The 18,804-nt window shown below is 41.2% G+C and overlaps 1 protein-coding gene across 1 annotated transcript; it reads right to left on the bottom strand.

The window, feature by feature from the left end:
• Nucleotides 1-1,922: 1,922 nt before the first annotated feature.
• Nucleotides 1,923-15,222, bottom strand: LOC110486195 (U3 small nucleolar RNA-associated protein 18 homolog). Its single transcript, XM_021557618.2, has 13 exons — nt 14,766-15,222; nt 14,217-14,353; nt 11,298-11,393; nt 11,140-11,210; nt 10,488-10,585; nt 10,153-10,278; nt 9,694-9,868; nt 7,550-7,650; nt 7,310-7,400; nt 5,827-5,950; nt 4,493-4,667; nt 4,162-4,304; nt 1,923-4,052 (listed from the first exon to the last, which is right to left on the bottom strand). Exons 1-13 carry the CDS (start codon nt 14,970-14,972, stop codon nt 4,028-4,030), a joined length of 1,569 nt encoding a protein of 522 aa, XP_021413293.2. The 5' UTR covers nt 14,973-15,222; the 3' UTR covers nt 1,923-4,027.
• Nucleotides 15,223-18,804: the final 3,582 nt, after the last annotated feature.

The following is an 18,804-nucleotide window of genomic DNA, read 5'->3' as shown; positions in this document are numbered from 1 at the left end:
TTGTTGTCATTGCAGGCAATCTCAATGCCGTGCGTTTGATTTTGACCCATTTGTTCAGGGACACATTATTCAATTTCTGTTAGTCACATCTGTGGAACTTGTTCAGTTTATGTCTCAGTTGTTGAATCTTATGTGAATACAAATATTTACATGCTGAAAATAAAATGCAGTTGACAGTGAGGACGATTATTTTTTTGCTGAGTTTATGTTAATGGATGTTTACGAATGGAAAATAAACTAGTCAATGAATGTCCTGTATTGAGGTCTACCTGGAAACTTCTCAGTGACTAAACCATTGTCAATCAAGGAAGAATAGTATCTGCCAAACTGGGATGCTCACTGTTATAGGTTCAGATGATGATGTCACTATATAGTGGTGTTTAAATTTGAAATGTACCTGACCCACATCAACAGACAGAAGATTGTTTGGAATGAAAACTTAAGAATCGTTGCTCTCATAGAGTACTTATAGCACTGTAACTGTACAGCAGTTAATATTGCTACACACAAAAAAATGGCTTTATCCTGTTACAAAAATAGTTGACACACAAACTTACCTTATATCGATCTTTCTTCTGGGTGTTTTCTTCTGCAATGGAGTTGAAATAATGAAATAAGTCTGTGACTGTCCTGCAAAGCTGCTGTCATCACTGCCAAAGGTACTTCCAGCTAGTCAGGTATATGTGTGATTGTGCGTGGTTATGTGTTGTGATGGGGAGTTGACAGCAGCTTGCACAGTAGTCAGGTGAGTTGGTAAAACAACTACAATGCCCTCAAAGTATTCACACCCCTTGACTTTTTTCACATTTTGTTGTTACAGGCTGAATTTAAAATGCATTACATTTCAATTTTGTGTCACTGAACGCAACACTCTATAATGTCAAAGTGGAATTATGTTTTTAGAAATGTTTACAAATGACAAAAAATGCAAAGGTGAAATGTCTTGAGTCAGTAAGTATTCAACCCCTTTGTTATGGCAAGCCTAAATAACTTCTGGAGTAAAAATTTGCTTAACAATTTGGATAAGTTGCCTGGGACTACCTGTGTGGAATAATCGTGTTTAACATTATTTTTTAATCACAGCCCCATCTCTGTACCCCACACATACAATTTATCTGTAAGGTATCTCAATCGAGCAGTGAATTTCAAACACAAATTCAATGAAAAAGACCTGGGAGGTTTTCCAATGCCTCGCAAAGAAAGGCACCTATTGGTAGATGGGTAAAAAAATAAGATGTCAAATATCCCTTTGAGCATGGTGAAGTTATTAATTACACTTTGGATGGTGTATCAATACACCCAGTCACTACAAAGGTAAAGGCGTCCTTCCTAACTCAGTTGCCGGAGAGGAAAGAAACCGCTCAGGGATTTCACCATGAGGCCAAAGGTGACTTTAAAACAGTTACAGAGTTGAATGGCTGTAAAAAGAGAAAACATCGTAGTTACTCCACAATACTAACCTAAATGACAAAGTGAAAAGAAGGAAGCCTGTACAGAATACAAATATTCCAAAACATGCATCCTGTTTACAAACAAGGCACTAAAGTAATACTGCTAAAAATGTGGCAAAGAAAATTTACTTTTTGTCCTGAATACAAAGCATTATGTTTGGGGCAAATCCAACACAACATTAAGAGCACCTTTTCTAATATTGAGTTTTTTAAAGATTAATTGGCAAATATTGTACAATCCTGGTTTGCAAAGCTCTTAGTGATTTACCCAGAAAGACTGCCAAAGTTGATTCTAACATGCACTGACTCAGGGGGTTGAATACTTGTCTAGTCAAAATATATTGGTTTTTTATTTTCCATTAAATACTCCAAAAAAGTAATCATTTTGTGTAATCATTGACAAAAAATGACAAATCCATTTGAATCCCACTTTGGAACACAACAAAATGTGAAAAAGTCAAGGCGTGTGAATACTTTTTGAAGCCACTGTATTTCTCCTTTAACATGCGTGTGAAAGAGACAGACTGTGTAAAAATATATGGCTAATTAGTGTAGATCATTTTGATACTAGCACATATTCATAAGAGATAGATGGAGTTTGTGGTTATTTTAAGAGGTTCACCAACTACACAGCTGCAACCTGCTGCTGAAATCGCAAATCTGTAAATTAGTCAGACAGACCAGAGAATAGATAGGACAAACACAGATTCTAAACCTATATTTACACAAATCACCATTAATTTCACAACTGCAGCTATTTTTCCATGTCTGATCTGCAGGGCAAATATATTTATTTCCGACTCTCGAGACACCCACATGAGAACTAAAACTAAGTAAAATGCTGATGAGGCTCATTATTTGTTTCTGAAACTTCCCACCTGTTAATAGTTTCTGTTGGTTTCTGCATTAGGGGGACTACAGGGGAAAACTATTTTTGTTTGTTTGGTGTTAAGGTTCATTTATCATAGACATTTCTCCAGCCTATTATATTACAGGAGCACCTCAGGACAGACCAAAACAATAAATGTGATAAACATGCATTGAAACACGAGGGGAAGAGAAATTACTTGTCTGAATGCAGATACAAACGACTACGACGCCTTAGGGAGGACACAGTGCTTCATCTTTTACTAATGAGGAGAAATGTAGGTGTTGGAATGCTGCCTACCCTGACTGACGTCCTAAAGGAGGATCTAATGCATGTAACACATGGCGTTACTGTCATTCATCTGGAGTCTGTAGGTGTGTGTGTTTCTCTCAATGCTGTGGCTCAGCAGGGAGGTCCCTTTAGTGCAGTAAAAAAATGAAAAAATAAAGCAGTCAATTTCACAGTGCGAATGGCACCATCAAGCAAACTGTTCTATGAGCCATACTGGGAGCATGAATGCAAAGTAAGGGTTTATATTAGCTTCGCTTTATTGGTCTGCCGATAAGCTGGGCCAGATAGGCTGTGCCTTCAGAAAGTCTTCATACCCCTTGACCTGATTTTTTCCCTCTGCAGTTTGGTCAGAGGTCCAGCTCTAGGCAGTCTTGAGTAGTCCCATATTATTTATTTTTACTTCCCAATGATGCAGACCACTGTGCTCTTGGAAACGTTCCAACGCTCTAGAAATGGTTTTATACCCTTTCCCAGATTCGCCTTGTCACAATTCTACCTCAGCACTCTATGGCCAGTTCCATGGACTTCTTGGTATAGTCTCTACTCTGACATGCACTGTCAACTGTGGGACCTTATATAGACAGGTGTGTTTATTTCAAAATCATGTCAAAACAATTGAATTGGCCAACGGTGGACTCTAATCAAGTTGTAGCAACGGCTCAAGGATGATCAAATTAAATTGGATGCACCCGAGCGCAATTAGATGTCATAGCAAAGGTGTAAATGAGATATTGCTGCATTTAATTTAATACATTTGCAAAACATATTTAATCCATTTAGAATTTAGGCTGTAATAACAAAAATGTGGAATAAGTCAAGGGGTATGAATACTTTCTGAAGGCACTGAACATTAAGTATTTAATCCAAAATTGTGTGAAAATGATCATCAGATTTGGAGGAGCGCTTTGGTCAAAATGGAAGTCACAGTGAATACTAATCCATTATTGTGGCTGGAAGCAACAGATTTTCAGGTCAACATGGAGTAGACTAACGGGGCTTTAGTGCATACAAGTTTGACAGCCTTTCTATACTAGTCAATCTATAATGTTATTGTTCTCTGAGATATCTAGGAACAGAATAAACTATACTAATGGCCAAGTATCAAGGAAATGAAGTTGTACTTTATCCATTATACAAACATTTGTCAAACCCTAAAGTAGACAGAAAGAAATACACAGGACAAGCATTTTGAAAACTGAACACTTAAAAAATGTAATCACTCAAATTTGAAGGGAAAAAAACAGGATAACAAAGACATGGTATCTTGCTGTGACACTTTCATAGATGAAATGACCATAACCGAGTTCACAATTGAAGTCCTTTTCATTGTAAAATGTCTTCTTGAAGACAATGGTAGTTGTATTGAGGGAGCTTGGTGTCTTGATGTTGATTACAGGCCTGCTTGTGATGCTCTTCATCAAAAGTCTTTGTAATGCAACAACCTGAAAATAAACCAAATTATTATTCCAATATATTTACCTGTATCAAGTCACCCATAGTGTTGATGTTTTTTATTTTCTGCTGTCTGAAAAAACAAAAAACAAGACTCACCTGAAGAGAGGGGCATGGCCCTTGTTGTTGGCCAGAGAGAAGAAGCCGCTGTTTGGGGAGAAGTCCAGGCGGTGGGCTCTGTATATGGTTTTCCTCTGGAACATGGGGAAGTTGGAGAACACCGTGAAGCTGGGGATATGAACCTGAAATGAGAAGGGTAGACATATGACACTTGGAGAGACTTGATGACATTGAAAGAGAGACATGGTTTTAGTTCTTTATTACTATCCAAGTCATGCTGCAATAAAACCTCATCTTTACAAGAGACCAGGTGTAGCTGTTATGATGACAAAGACAACATTAGGTGTGAGAGAGAGAGAGAGAGACTGACCAATCGGGCAGCCTCGTCGTCAGCCCTGGAGGCAATGGCCAGGATCTCGGAGGTGGGGTTGAAGCGGAGAGAGGTGGCAGAGTTCACCAGGTTCATGATGGCCTTCAGAGGCTTGGGGTTGTTCTGCCGCATACACTCCTCCTGCGAGTACACGTTCACCACACCTGCCGCTGACCTGAGATAATAGAAATGGTAGAAAAATTATGTGAACGTGTGTGCTACAGCTATATCTATACGAAAAAATACAATTGGGTTATTCCATGAAATGGGTGCCTTTGGCATCCCGTTGAAATTTTAAGTATAAAATGTGCACAAATACTACAATTTAAAAGCCTGTTATGTTAAATGAAGTGCCCTTTAAAATGTAGACCACATGGAGAATTCAATAAATCAGCATTTTGACATGTCCCTCCATCAACCATGTGTCCACCTCTAGTCAGATTTGAACTCACTTAACCCCAACCTTTCTCCAAGTTTCTTTCACCATCATTGTACAGCCCTAGTTATTTTGTTGCTTTGACAAAGTCATTTCTGAAGATAATTTATTTCATACGATTCATTGACACGTTTCCTTCATTTTAAGATCCACCATGTTTACTTGAATTCGTGAAACTATTCCTTTTAGAATAGTTTTCATCCTGAAAAACAGAACATCGAATAGTCAAATCATAGAGTAAAATCGGGTGAGCTGGTTCTACTCTTTTTGGCTATTTTCTGGTGTTTTGTGGTGGAAAACTGAGCGGGTCGAGCATGACACGTCAACCCTGTTACCCATGGACAGACAGGCTAGAAATGTTTTCACTACATTTTGTTGTGTGAAGCTTGCATTTAATTAACACTCCCTGTTGCACAAAACAAGATTCCATTCCCCCTGTCACGAGGAAATGTACAGCTGATTAAAGATGAAATCGTCAACCCTGTTCCTTTATTTGGCACATAATAGGCACGTACTTTAAATGTTTTATTTAAATTGCTTAAAGTGGGATACCATGTTTTTTTATTTTATTAAGTTGAACGTGCTCTTTATGACAGAATGTTAATATTTGTTACACTTCTTAAAAAGCCACCTAATTGGTGGAATGACCCAATTATCCTTAAGGTTTTGTGGCAAAATCATGCATAAAAACAACAAAAAAAAAGACATCTGAAGCAAGACAAGGACAAAACAAACATTGCAATGGCTTGATCACAAAACGACAGGGACCATCGCTGCTGAAACACATCAGCAAGGAAACGGATTAATTCATAAATAAATGAATAAAGCTACACACCAACAACCTCATATCACAAAACGACATGGAAAATGCTAAAAAAAAACAAAATGGCTGACTCACCCGCAGGCCAGATACTGTCCGTTCTTGGATGCAGCCATGGAGGTCCCACTCACACAGCCATCATCTGTGAACCTGTTCAGGCATTTACTGCTCCTCATGTCCCATATGTACACCTCACCCTCCTCTGCAACATCAAAAAAAAGTTTGGTACATACAGGTACCCACGTACAGCTTTTAAAAAGGTGCAATATGCAGAAATCGCTCCGCCATTTCCTTTCTGCTAAAATGCTAGTAGTTTGCCTAATTTCAGTTTGTGACAAAACAAGCAGTGGTCACCAGGGCAGTGGTCACCAGGGCAGTGGTCACCAGGGCAGTGGTCACTTCCTCAAGTCAAAATTCAAAGCCAAGATCTACCGCTCAGATTTTTTTATATATATATTTTTTAAACATGACAAAAAATGAAATATTAACCTATTAAAAACGGTTCTGTAGCAATGAGGATTGTAGTAGGTAAAATGCCCAATACATTACCACTGCAAATTGGTTATGCTTGAATTGCCCTGCCAATGTTGTTCTTCTCAGATCGTTTTGAAATTATATTTCAAAATTGTAGGTATACGTATACAGCTGAGTGAGTATAATGCATTTGCTTTTATTTATTTTACTGGACTGATGGCCTGTATCTGATGGTCAGTCTGAGGGAAAGGAGAGAGTAGCGGTGAGGCTTCCAGCCGACGGCGAAACTGCATTATTTCTGCCTCATGCACCAATTCATGTTGTTAAATCGGGTGGCCAGTTAAAGGGAAATAACACTTTGCTATACTACTTGCAGTGAGTGGATGTAGGGCGCTGAATAACAACTTCAACATGAACTTATTCATAAAAACAGCAGCTCGTTGCTATATTCCGCCGAGTCTCTCTAGTCATGGTTTTAAAAGTTTTGAAATCTCACAGTATCAACTTTGCTGTGCGCTTGAGGCACTGTGCATACACAGTGATCTGAGCTATATGATTGGCCAGCGGAAGGCCTGAAGGTGCACTTGATTTGCTCTCTGGGTATTTTTCAAAATGGGAACACTTTGCCTTCCCAGTGCTAGGGCTGCTGAATCAAGTGCACCTACCACCAACAGCATGAAACAAATACAAAAATAGGAACATGAGGATTAATCGTTGTTTTTTTTTTTACAGAAATGTTTGGTGACCAACTAGGACCACTGGTGTAGAGAATCATTGTACCATCTCTGTTAAATATATGTCCCATAAACAAAAATATTGTTTGAAGCTTGTGAACAAAGCCAAAAGTAAAAAGACACTAAATCTAACTTAAGAATGTGAAGCATAGAAATGGCGCACATAGAACAAGTCTACAGCGTCTTAGAATTGATTTCAAAGATAATGACAGATGTATAACTCACATTTCTATGTTAATTTGGTCAGGTCACCCAAAAAGTCACATTTTGAAACTAAAATCTAAAAAAGGCTTTAGGATGTGATTGGGGTGTCGGGCTGTGGTTGTGTGTCTTAGACCAGGGTAAAAACCCACCAGAATTTGTGAAGACTTTGCTGCCGTCGTGGGAAAAAGCCACTCCCACAACGTTTCCGTTGATCTTCAAGCTTTTCACTACCTCCTTTGTCTGAAAAAAAAAAAAAAAAAAAAAACAATAGTGAGAAAATACAGACATTTATGCAATGCATGTATGCGTCTGATCCAAAATGGAGTCTTACATTTTGATCCATTTTGGATGTGTGGTATACCAGGTATTTGCCATCTACAATCACTTACCTTCATTGTTAACACGTGGAGGTATCCGGAGGTGCCAGTGAGAAGGAGGGATTCTCCATCAGGGGAGACTTCAAACTCTTTCACCCTCTGTTCCCTCAGACCTGGGGGGCAATCATAATTGTTACTGCACTCAATCACACAACCAGGCACTTACCCACTACCCATGTAAAAAAAAAAGAACACAGCCTGGCTGAGAATATACAGCGATTATATCTTCAAACCAATCACAGAACACAATAACTTGCGCAGTAATAACTAGGCTTGGGCGGTATACCGTAAAACAGGGTATTTGGAAATAGCCATGGGATGGTTTTCAATACGGTCAACACAGTTGAAACCTTCCTTTTTATACATTGGAATATTTGTGGCTACTTTTTAAGTCAATTTCTGCAATACGTTACGAGATAAAGCAGTTCCCATTCTTAATTTCACCAGTCACATAATATTTTATTATGAAGCTTACCAGTAGTTCCCAGTCACATGGTGTTTGGTTTACAAGCACAACGACTAGAGACTGGAGCCTTGTGAATCACTCAATGTTTTGCACCACGTGCCAGGTGATCTAGGGGCGGCAGGTAGCCTGGCGGGTAGGAGAGTTGGGCCAGTAAACGAAAGGTTGCTGGATTGAATTCCCGAGCTGACAAGGCAAAAATCTGCCGTTCTGCCCCTGAGCGAGGCAGTTAACCCACTGTTCCCCGAGCGGCGTTGACGTGGATGTCGATTAAGGCAGCACCCAGCACCTCTCTGACTCAGTGGTTGGGTTAAATGTGTTAAGAGACATTTCAGTTGAATACATCCAGTTGTAGAACTGACGAGGTATCCCCCTTTCCTCTAGTTACACAACTAAATGTTTGCCAGCTACATATCAAACCAAATTTTATTTGTCACATGCGCCGAATACAACAGATGTAGAACTTACATTGAAATACTTACTTACAAGCCCATAACCAACAATGCAGTTAAGAAAAATGAAGTGTTAAGAAAGTATTCACGAAAATAAACAGGTAAAAATACAAAACATTTTTTTTTTTTTTTTTAAAGAGGAACGATAAAATAACAGTAACAAGGCTATATAACACATGTGGGGGCACAGGTTAGTCGAGGTAATTGAGGTAATATGTACAAAAGCTGAAGAACATACGCACATCCAGGTACTCTGCAGAGCAGAGGTAACTCTGGGTCTTCCTTTCCTGTGGCGGTCCTCATGAGAGCCAGTTTCATCATAGCGCTTGATGGTTTTTGCGATTGCACTTCAAGAAACTGAAAGTTCTTGACATTTTCTGGATTGACTGACCTTCATGTCTTAAAGTAATGATGGACTGTCATTTCTCTTTGATTATTCTAGCTGTTCTTGCCATAATATGGACTTGGTCTTTCACCAAATAGGGCTATCTTCTGTATACAACCCCTACCTTGTCACAACACAACTGACTGGCTCAAACGCATTAAGGAAAGAAATTCCACAAATTAACAAGGCACACCTGTTAATTGAAAGGCATTCCAGGTGACTACCTCACAAAGCTGGTTGAGAGAATGCCAATAGTATGCAAATCTGTCATCAAGGCAAAGGGTGGCTATTTCAAATGATCTCAAATATAATATATATCCGGCGCCATTAAATGCCATTCAAAGATATCTTATAACTATTAAGTTAACTGTCTAAAATGTGCTAAATACTCTGCAGTTGTGCATTTGGTTTGCTAACTTACAGTAGATATATAGCTTCTTGCAGAAAAATAAGCTTCTCTTGGTAACAGCAGAGAATCCCCTCCTGGATCAAGAGCCTTGCCGTTTAATATTTGTTTTGTGTGTGCAGCAAACTGTGAGTAGCATTTCTTGTTATTTGTATTACTGAGTTGGGATGTCTGTCCTGCAAATCATTTGGATCAGAGACTGTATAAAATGTTTTCACTGAGATTTTACATGTACTTGTTAGCATTGCTAACCTTTGGTTTACAAAGGCTCAGCGGGGTTTGTGTTCAGTGCCAGTCTTTTCCCGGATATCGGTATGGAGGTTTGACAATCTCGATACCGCCCAAGCCTAGTAATAAAAGGCTGTCACTACCTAACAGCCAACTGGTTAGACTACTACCGAACAGCTTTGGGGTTCTAGTGACTCCCCATGGCTTCCTCCTCCTCCTCACCTCTGACAGTGTGGACAGGGATGACCTTGCCCTCCATCATGTCGTAGATGTAGAACAGCTTGTTCCTGAAACTGGTGGCCACCACCTGCTCCCCGTTCACGCTGAACTGGGCCTTGTGCACCGGGAACCTCTCCAGGTGAATACTCTGAATCTTAGGGTTGGTCTTCCCATCAACCTGGAGAGGAAGGAGGGACATTTAGAGTGAGGTGGATGGTAATTCATATTAATACAAACTTGTATGTTAGTGTCACAGATTCACTAAATAACCACAAGATAATGATTCGTAAGGATGATTGGTGGTCCATTGAGTTTGTATATATTTTTTGCTTATAGTTTGTATGGTAAAAAAAAAAAGGTCTGGGGGATATTATTGAGGATGCAATTCCCTATACCATGTCTCATGATGACTGCCACAAGAATACCTGAGAGAAGACTGCAGCTGATGAGTAAAATGAATACCTGGAACAGAGAGATGGACTGGTCGATCCCTGCTGTCATGACAACCTGGGCAGAGGGGTGGAACTGCACCGTGGTCAGCCTGTCCTTAGACGGCCGGTCGTTGTTGGCGTGTAGGCACTTCTTCATCTGCAAGAGAGTTAAACACATCCAGAATAAATGGACTAGCATCACATGTAAACAAAACCACATGATCTAATAATGGAAAACGCAATGGTTTTGTAACACCCAAACCTCTAAAGTACTCTGGTTTAGAGTCCCCATTTGCAGTCAGAGAGAGACCTGGTTGTTTTACCTCAAATGTAGTAGTGGTAAGATGATGGGAGAACAGAACTCACCCGTATGATTCCTTTGGGAAGGCTGTCGGATGAGCCCACAAAGTTGCCCGTCTTCCTCATCAGGTCGTCTCCATCTTCATCAGAGTCATCAGAGTCATCTTTAGTTTTTGGAAAATAGACATATTTTATTGAAAAGACACAAATGTATACTTTATACCAGGACTCAAACTAGATTCAGCCGCATGCCGATTTTTTTCTTGAGCCGATGGTCAGGAGGTCGGAACATAATTACAAATAATTTGTAAACTGCAAATTGTCCACAAGAAGCCCAAACATATATACAATTGTATTAAAACAATCATTTCAAACTGTCTATATCATGAAAAGAGCAGGTGTTCATAATGTTTTGTAGACTCAGTGTGTATCTCTCTATTATGCGTGGGAATACTTTGGAACAGACATGCAAAATTAAAATCAAAATCATTTGTTGGTGTTTTTAGTCTTTTATGTCCAAAAATGTTTAAAAAAATGTACTTCAGAAAACTTGGAGGGCCAAATCAAAATCACCAAAATCCGGCCCACGCTCAGTTGGGGAACCCTGCTGTATACAATATATCACCATTATATAGTAGGTAATCATAAGTGAGGGGCATCTCTCATAACATACTACACGGATCATGAAGTTGTTTACAACCAAAATGTGGGAGTTTACCTTTTTTCTTATTCTTTTTCTTAAATTTTGTCTCTGCCCAGGACGGCATTCCACCCATTGCTTTTTGGAACCTGGCAAAAATGAGTTGGAAGTAAGAGCTTGAACCACAAGATCCCAACGGTATTTACTCCATGGCTGTGTTACTAACATCCACTTACTGTTCTTTCATCCTCTGCTGTAACTTCTGTTTGGACATCTTGGCCTCCGCGTCACTCTTGGCCAGGTCTCTACGGAACCGGTGTGTCATGTCCACTCTAGGAAACAGGAGGGAAATATCATGAATGGATGAATAAAAAAACAGTGACGTAACTAGGATGTAACGGTTCACCGAAACGCATCGGGTCCCTGGTTCCAATGTTTAAGATACAAATCGATCTAAATGTACCACGCATCGGTCAGAAAATCGACTCAAACGTTATGAATCGTCAGTTCACTAAAAGGTTTTGCTCATGTTACTTTCTTTCTACCTTCCCGAAAATACCTCTGATCTGTTGTGAAAACTGATGCTTCCTCTCCTTCATTGTCAAACTAAGCATGTAACTGCGTTGACAGTCACTGATTTTGGACACTTTCTTTTTTTTATTTTACCCCCTTTTTCTCCCCAATTTTCGTGGTATCCAATTGTTTAGTAGCTACTATCTTGTCTCATCGCTACAACTCCCGTACGGGCTCGGGAGAGACGAAGGTTGAAAGTCACGCGTCCTCCGATACACAACCCAACCAAGGCGCACTGCTTCTTAACACAGCGCCATACAACCCGGAAGCCAGCCGCACCAATGTGTCGGAGGAAACACCGTGCACCTGGCAACCTTGGTTAGCGCGCACTGGGCCCGGACCGCCACAGGAGTCGCTGGTGCGCGATGAGACAAGGATTTCCCTACTGGCCGAACCCTCCCTAACCCGGATCACGCTAGGCCAATTGTGCGTCGCCCCACGGCCAGTTACGACAGAGCCCGGGCGCGAACCCAGAGTCTCTGGTGGCACAGCTGGCGCTGCAGTACAGCGCCCTTAACCACTGCGCCACCCGGGAGGGGGAATTTGGGCTCTATTAACAAACCTCCAAATGCGTTTCAATGCCATACAACACTCCTTCCGTGGCCTCAAAGTGCTCTTAAATACCAGTAAAACTAAATGCAGGCTCTTCAACCGATTGCTGCCCGCACCCACCCGCCCAACTAGCATCACTACTCTGAACGGTTCTGACTTAGAATGACATCTCCAATTCAAAATAAAATCAAGAATAGGTTTCCTGTTTCGCAACAAATCTCCTTCACTCATGCTGCCAAATATACCCTCGTAAAACTGACTATCCTACCGATCCTTGACTTCGGCAATGTCATTTACAAAATAGCCTCCAACACTCTACTCAGAACATTGGATGTAGTCTATCACAGTGCCATCCGTTTTGTCACCAAAGCCCCACAACTGCGATCTGTATGCCCTCGTTGGCTGGCCCTCACTACATATTAGTCACCAAACCCACTGGCTCCTGGTCATCTATAAGTCTTTGCTAGGTAAAGCCCCACCTTATCTCAGCTCACTGGTCACCATAGCAACACCCTCCAGTAGCACATGCCCCAGCAGGTATATTTCACTGGTCATCCCCAAAGCCAACACCTCCTTTGGCCGCCTTTCCTTCCAGTTCTCTGCTGCCAATGACTGGAACCAATTGCAAAAAAAATCACTGAAGCTGGAAGCTTATATTTCCCTCTCTAACTTTAAGCATCAGCTGTCAGAGCAGCTTACCGATCACTGCACCTGTACACAGCCCATCTGTAAATAGCCCACCCAATTACCTCATCCCCATATTGTTATTTATTTATTTTATTTATTTTTGCACCCCAATATCTCTACTTGCACATCATCTGCACATCACTCCAGTGTTAATGCTAAATTGTAACTATTTCGCCACTATGGCCTATTTATTGCCTTACCGCCCTAATCTAACTACATTTGCATACACTGTACATAGATTTTTCTATTGTGTTATTGACTATATGTTTGTTTATGTGTAACTCTGTGTTGTTGTTTGATCTTGACCAGGTCGCCAAATGAGAACTTGTTCTCAACTGGCCTACCTGGTTAAATAAAGGTAAAATTGTTTATTTATTTATTTTAAAGGATCTACAAGTAATTTTGCATGTTGAACAACCCCAGGGAATATCGGTAGCCTACTAAAACTGAGCGCTGCTTCGCACGCTGACTAATAACGCCTCGATCACACCAATAGCGTCATTGCATTTTGGTACACCAGAAGGTGAATGTTGAGCTTTGGTTGCACACATCCAGATGATGCTGCTTACCATTTTGCACAATGACTCCCTGTTGGTGTGATCGAGGCTTAACAAAAGTTCAACATTCACCTTCTGCTACCATTTCTGTCAAGCGGTCTACGCAAATCTAATCTAATAGTGGGGTGGTAGATGCTCACTAGTCTCCCTTATGGCTCAGCTCAAGTGACTACACACACACACACACCATAGACATTTACACACACATCAGCTCAAACAGGTCCAGCTCAGAGAGGCCCAGCCCGTGAGCTCCATTAGCAGCAGATTTGAATTTACAATGGAAAATGAATGTGTTTATGTATCAAATGTTGTAGCATCGAATATTATCGCATCAATTCGTTCCTCTCATCAAACCAAATCGTTGCAAACTAAAACGGATCATTCCTGTCAGTGCTTGACTTGGGTAGGAGCTCACTGGAGCTGAGTACCAGCACCTCAAATGTTCTACTGCTCTACTATCTTATAGAATATTAGTACCGGAACCCCAAAAAAACAGTACCGGAACCCAAAATGAGTACCAGACCCTATTTCAGTCCAGGTCAAGCACTGGTTTCTATATCATACTGGAGCCCATGTATCTAGATACGTATATATTAGTCTTCAAAAGGAAAAGATGCACATCACTAGTAACTGCCCATACAAGCAATGTTTGATTCACATATCCATGTAATTGACATTAGGGTTACATGACTACAACTAATGTAGTTACATGAAGTGTGAAGCATTGTACATGACATCAATGCTGAAAAGACACAATAAGACATTGCTGCAGTCCCAGGTACTAACTCTTCCTCCAGATCATCATCCTCATCCTCCCATACTGCTGTCCTCGTTGGCTGAACCTTCAGCCGTGCTTCATTCTCTACATCGGAATCGCTGGAATCGTCATCATCCAGAAGTGTGGCACCTCCATCCTCTCGGTCCTGTTGACAAGAAATTGATTTGCTAAAAACTGACAGCAATGAAACTAAAAGTAAACGATGTGACAGAGGGATATGACACTGGAGAATATTTGTCTATTACCTGGTTGTAACTAACTATCAATCAATAATGGATTTATATCTATGCCATGCTGACAATGTGCCAACATAATCGACTGAGCATCTGGCAGACAGCATCATTCTGTATGGAATCAGAGGTGTATTCATTACGCCAATTTTTCGGATTGGAATAGCAACAGTAAAATTAACTACAACTTCCGTTTAAAACGCAACAGATTTTACGTCACGTTGAAGAGCGTTTGGAGTTGTTGCAAAACGTTTTGTAACAGACGAAACGTTTTGCTACAGAATCGGCGTAATGAATACACCCCATATGTAACTAATTAATTCCTACCTCCACCAGCCTTTCCACAAGATCATCTTCAGCACCAAAAACAAGATCTTCTAGAAGTTTTACAGATGCATCTTCTTCGCCCAAAACAGTCACTGCCTGGGCGTTTTTGTGTCTTTTTAGCACTTCCTCATCGTAGTCAGGCTCTGGTTCAGAGACTCTCTTCGTCGTCTCTCTCCCCTTTCTAGAGTGTTTACCAACTTTGTCCATGTTTATCGTTTAAACCTTAGCATAAGAAACGAATTGCAAGTTGTATCAGGACACGCTAGAATTTAACAAGATTCAGTAGACTCATAAATGTGCTAGCTAGTCTTTTACAATAACATGCCTCATGCACCCAATGTTTTCCACATGGGGTTGCTGCAACGCTGTGTTAGTTGTGAGAAAAGGGAACGTGCGGCTGCACTATTTCCCAAATTTGCAAAGTATGTGCACAGAGAAGAACTCATGGCCCACGCAACGCGCCAACAGTGTACATGTTTTATTAATCAGCGGTCGGGCGCAGGCAGCGCGCAAAATTCCCTATCACGTGTTTCCGTTTTCTTGACCCTTGAACTCGGAATAAATTGTTTATTTTTTCTCTCTTTGCACGCAAACGTTCTGGCAAAGATACTTGCGCCCTGTTGTGCATGGATTGTAAAATGATCTTCAGATTTTGCATTTGTCATTGATGTAAAGTTTTGGGGAAATCTATTTTGAATTTAATGCTCCTAACTATTTCATAAATCTTTATTTATTTATGTCTTCTTTGAGAGTGTACATATCAGTGTAATCATTGGGTATATGTGAAAGTATGTAAATAAAATAGGCAAGAGACATATACAAATGATACAAAATAAAGATAAAAGACTATGCATAGAAAATGCTTAACAGTCATGCATAATGGAAAAATATCATCTTAATATACAGTATTGGGAATGGGAACTTTCCTACATTTTCACATGCACAAATCTGTATTCTCTTACATTTCTCTCCTGGTACCCCTCCATCTATAGGCCATAGTTAAGATAATTATTATGTAAAAATACTACAGGTTTAGAGAGGTGATCATAAATCAAACTATCAAAGGGGTGCAAGAGAGACAGAGGGATTATATACATTGACGGAAGGAGCAAGGAGCTCTAAATAGCAACTGTCAATGACCCATTTTCAAGCCCACCCTTGGCCTCCAACCAACAGATACCTCTCAGGCTGACCCTAGTCCCTATTAATGGTCCCTTCTTCATTACAAAGACTGTATGATCAGCAGGATTATAATAGCTCCACTTTGACCTTGGCAACCTCTCCCGAAGAGCTGTATAGAATATGATGGGCCACAAACCACACCCCTTCCCCCACTGGAAATATATGCATCTAAATGTGTTGAAAAAGACACTCTTTGTATTAATATTGTGTTTCAATGTAATTTAAACACATTTTCACCAAGGTCAATACAAACAAAGCTAGTTTGAAATACCTTCTCAGTTTGCAAGTATATTACAAATATTGAAATCATGTTCTTAACACAGTAAATGGAACATGCAAATCTGGTGTGAAATGTTCAGTTGGGCCAACCCCTTATCACTTCAGTGTTTGCAGATAGGAAGGAATCAAAAAAGAATAAGCAATATGGTAGAACCAATGCGATGGCAGGTAGCCTAGTGGTTAAGAGTGTTGGGTCAATAACCCAAAGGGCACTGGTTTGAATCTCCAAGCTGGCTAAATGAAAAATCTGTTGAGGTGCCCTTGAGCAAGGCACTTAACCCTAGTTGCTTTGGATAAGCGTCTACTCAAATATCCATGTCAAGAGAGTCTATTAAATATGACTGCAGACACAATGATGTTTATTAGATGTTGACGGCTAACCCTTTCCTAATTCTTCTTGCAAAAAGCACAGCCCTTGAATGGTTTCGAGATGGCTCTGGAAATGGACCGGAACACCCTGACCAACAGGGGACGTTTACGGGACTCCTGTGCAGGTGCTAGTGGCAGGTCGTCCTCAAGTTGGGGAATGAATGGGACAACATGATCATCATCTGTGATAAGAGAACATTGCAGGATTAGAATTGAACATGGCAAATGTACTTTCATTCTCTCCGACCACAGTCTAAACCAACCACACGGTAATATATCAAAATGACAGCATCAATGATTTTGACCTTGGGAAATGTAAGTGTTGCTACAATGTTTGCCTGGCAGCTCGTCAAACTCAGTGGCCTTGATCAGAGAAAACATTATGGGACCAGAGTTGAATAAAACTCAGCATTAAAGTAAAGCTGCATTCACTCTGACCACTGGCCACATCTTGGCAATGCATTAAAAGAAAAGGATCATCATTGTGTGTCGCTTACCCAGCGCAACTCGAGAGGTGCTGAAACGCTGCGAAGGCAGCTCCTTTTGAGTGAGGTGGCTCTCTGGTTCCACTCTGCTCTTGAACACCTGTTGCCGGGTAAATTCATCCTTCCATTAGACACCCCACAATGTCTCACTCTGACCCCATTAGCTTTGGATTCTATTCCAGCCGTAATGAAGGGCAAAACCCCCAAACATGCATCTCCATACCTTGATCCTGACCGTTGGCAACTTTGGGCAGCAACTGAACCTCCGGCCCTGGCTCTTCTTCTTCACTCTGGCAGAAGGGACGTGGCGAGTCTCTGTATCAGCAACAGCTGTAGAAGTGCACCTCACAGGCAATGCAGTGTCAGGGCGGTTGGAATGGAGTTCAGACATGTACTCAACAACAAAGTCACTGGAGGCCTGGCTAGTGCCGGACCTGTGGGTACTTGTGGCCTGAGAGAGACATCTCTCTGACCTGTGCACAATATCTGGGGGCAAAATAGATAAAATAATTAAGCTCAGGATTATGCTGTGTATATTTTACAATAATACACAATCTTGAAAATCCAATGAACACAATTGCAATACAATTATTAAGCTCAAAATGAGTGAATCCTACATGACAGGAGTTAATCAATTTAGTGCATACTACAAAATAAAATAAATTAAAAGTGTTCATTTCACTTACCATGCACAGAGGTCGCGGCAGACACATCATCGGTCAGCGGGTCCATCGCCTGGCTACTCCCCACCATACAAACCTGAGAGGTTTTAGATGAGACATCCTGGTAGACATCATGGACCGACATCACATGAAGATGATCCTCTTCACCCACATCAGGCTCATCATCTTCTAGTCTGTTCAGAATGGAGTCCAACATCTCCGTGGCCAGTTGACACTTTTCGGCCATCTGCTCGCCCATAGATGAGTGCTCTGAGCCAGCTACTTCGGCCTTGATCACATTCAGAACCTTTGTGAGGATCTTCTTGGCGCTGCGTCTGACTGACTCCTGGCTGACTGCAACTGTTGGGTCTTTGAGGTCATTGTTGGTAGACACTTCCATGTCCTGGATTTTGTCAGCAGTTACATGGGTATCCTGGTGGTCTCGCTCGTTGGTGAGGTGGCAACCAGTGTACAAACTCTTCAGCTTGTCCATAGCTGTGCTGTAAAGTTTCTGGGAGGATAACTGGACCTGTTCCCAGAACTTGCTCCCCCCTGCCCTACTCACCTCAACTGCCTCGTTTAAGTCCACTAGAAGGGACTCAAGAATGCTAGTTGAGGCCTCAGCAATGTTCCTTGAGGAGACGTGGGCTGACAGGATGTCCACGGTCAAAGAAGCATCTCTTATGACCTGAGTCACTACCTGTTGTGCCTTGGCAAGGTATTCTGCCGTTAGCCTGTCGGTCTGAAGGTCAGCAGGATGCTGCTTTTCTCCCTGTGTGGTCACATCCTGTGCAATGAGTGTATGGCTTAGGATAATTGTTTCCTGAACCCTCTCTGATGGTGGGAATGGACAATCAATGAGCAGGGAATGGTAGATGGCAGTGGAAGATATGTCTGGGTGTTCTCTCATAGCCTCCGGCTCCATGATTGCTGAGCGGCCCTGGAGCATCTCACCAATCTCCAGATTGTCGATGCTCTCAACACTCAACGCTAGACGTGCTAGAAGGTTTCTAGCCATCTGGCACGGATCAAAGAACTCCTCTGAGTTGCTGTCAAGCTCTG

Source organism: Oncorhynchus mykiss, chromosome 13 (assembly GCF_013265735.2).
Source record: "Oncorhynchus mykiss isolate Arlee chromosome 13, USDA_OmykA_1.1, whole genome shotgun sequence".
Classification (NCBI taxonomy): domain Eukaryota; kingdom Metazoa; phylum Chordata; class Actinopteri; order Salmoniformes; family Salmonidae; genus Oncorhynchus; species Oncorhynchus mykiss.
Note: the sequence above shows the minus strand (reverse complement) of the source record. Positions and strands in the feature narration are given on the sequence as shown.

Coding starts and splice junctions, on each gene's coding strand:
- LOC110486195 (XM_021557618.2), bottom strand. CDS start 14,972: ATGGACAAAGTTGGTAAACACTCTAGAAAGGGGAGAGAGACGACGAAG. Junction 14,354..14,765: donor TTGTGGAAAGGCTGGTGGAG/GTAGGAATTAAT, acceptor TCTTGTCAACAG/GACCGAGAGGATGGAGGTGC. Junction 7,651..9,693: donor CCCTGTCCACACTGTCAGAG/GTGAGGAGGAGG, acceptor ATTGCCCCCCAG/GTCTGAGGGAACAGAGGGTG.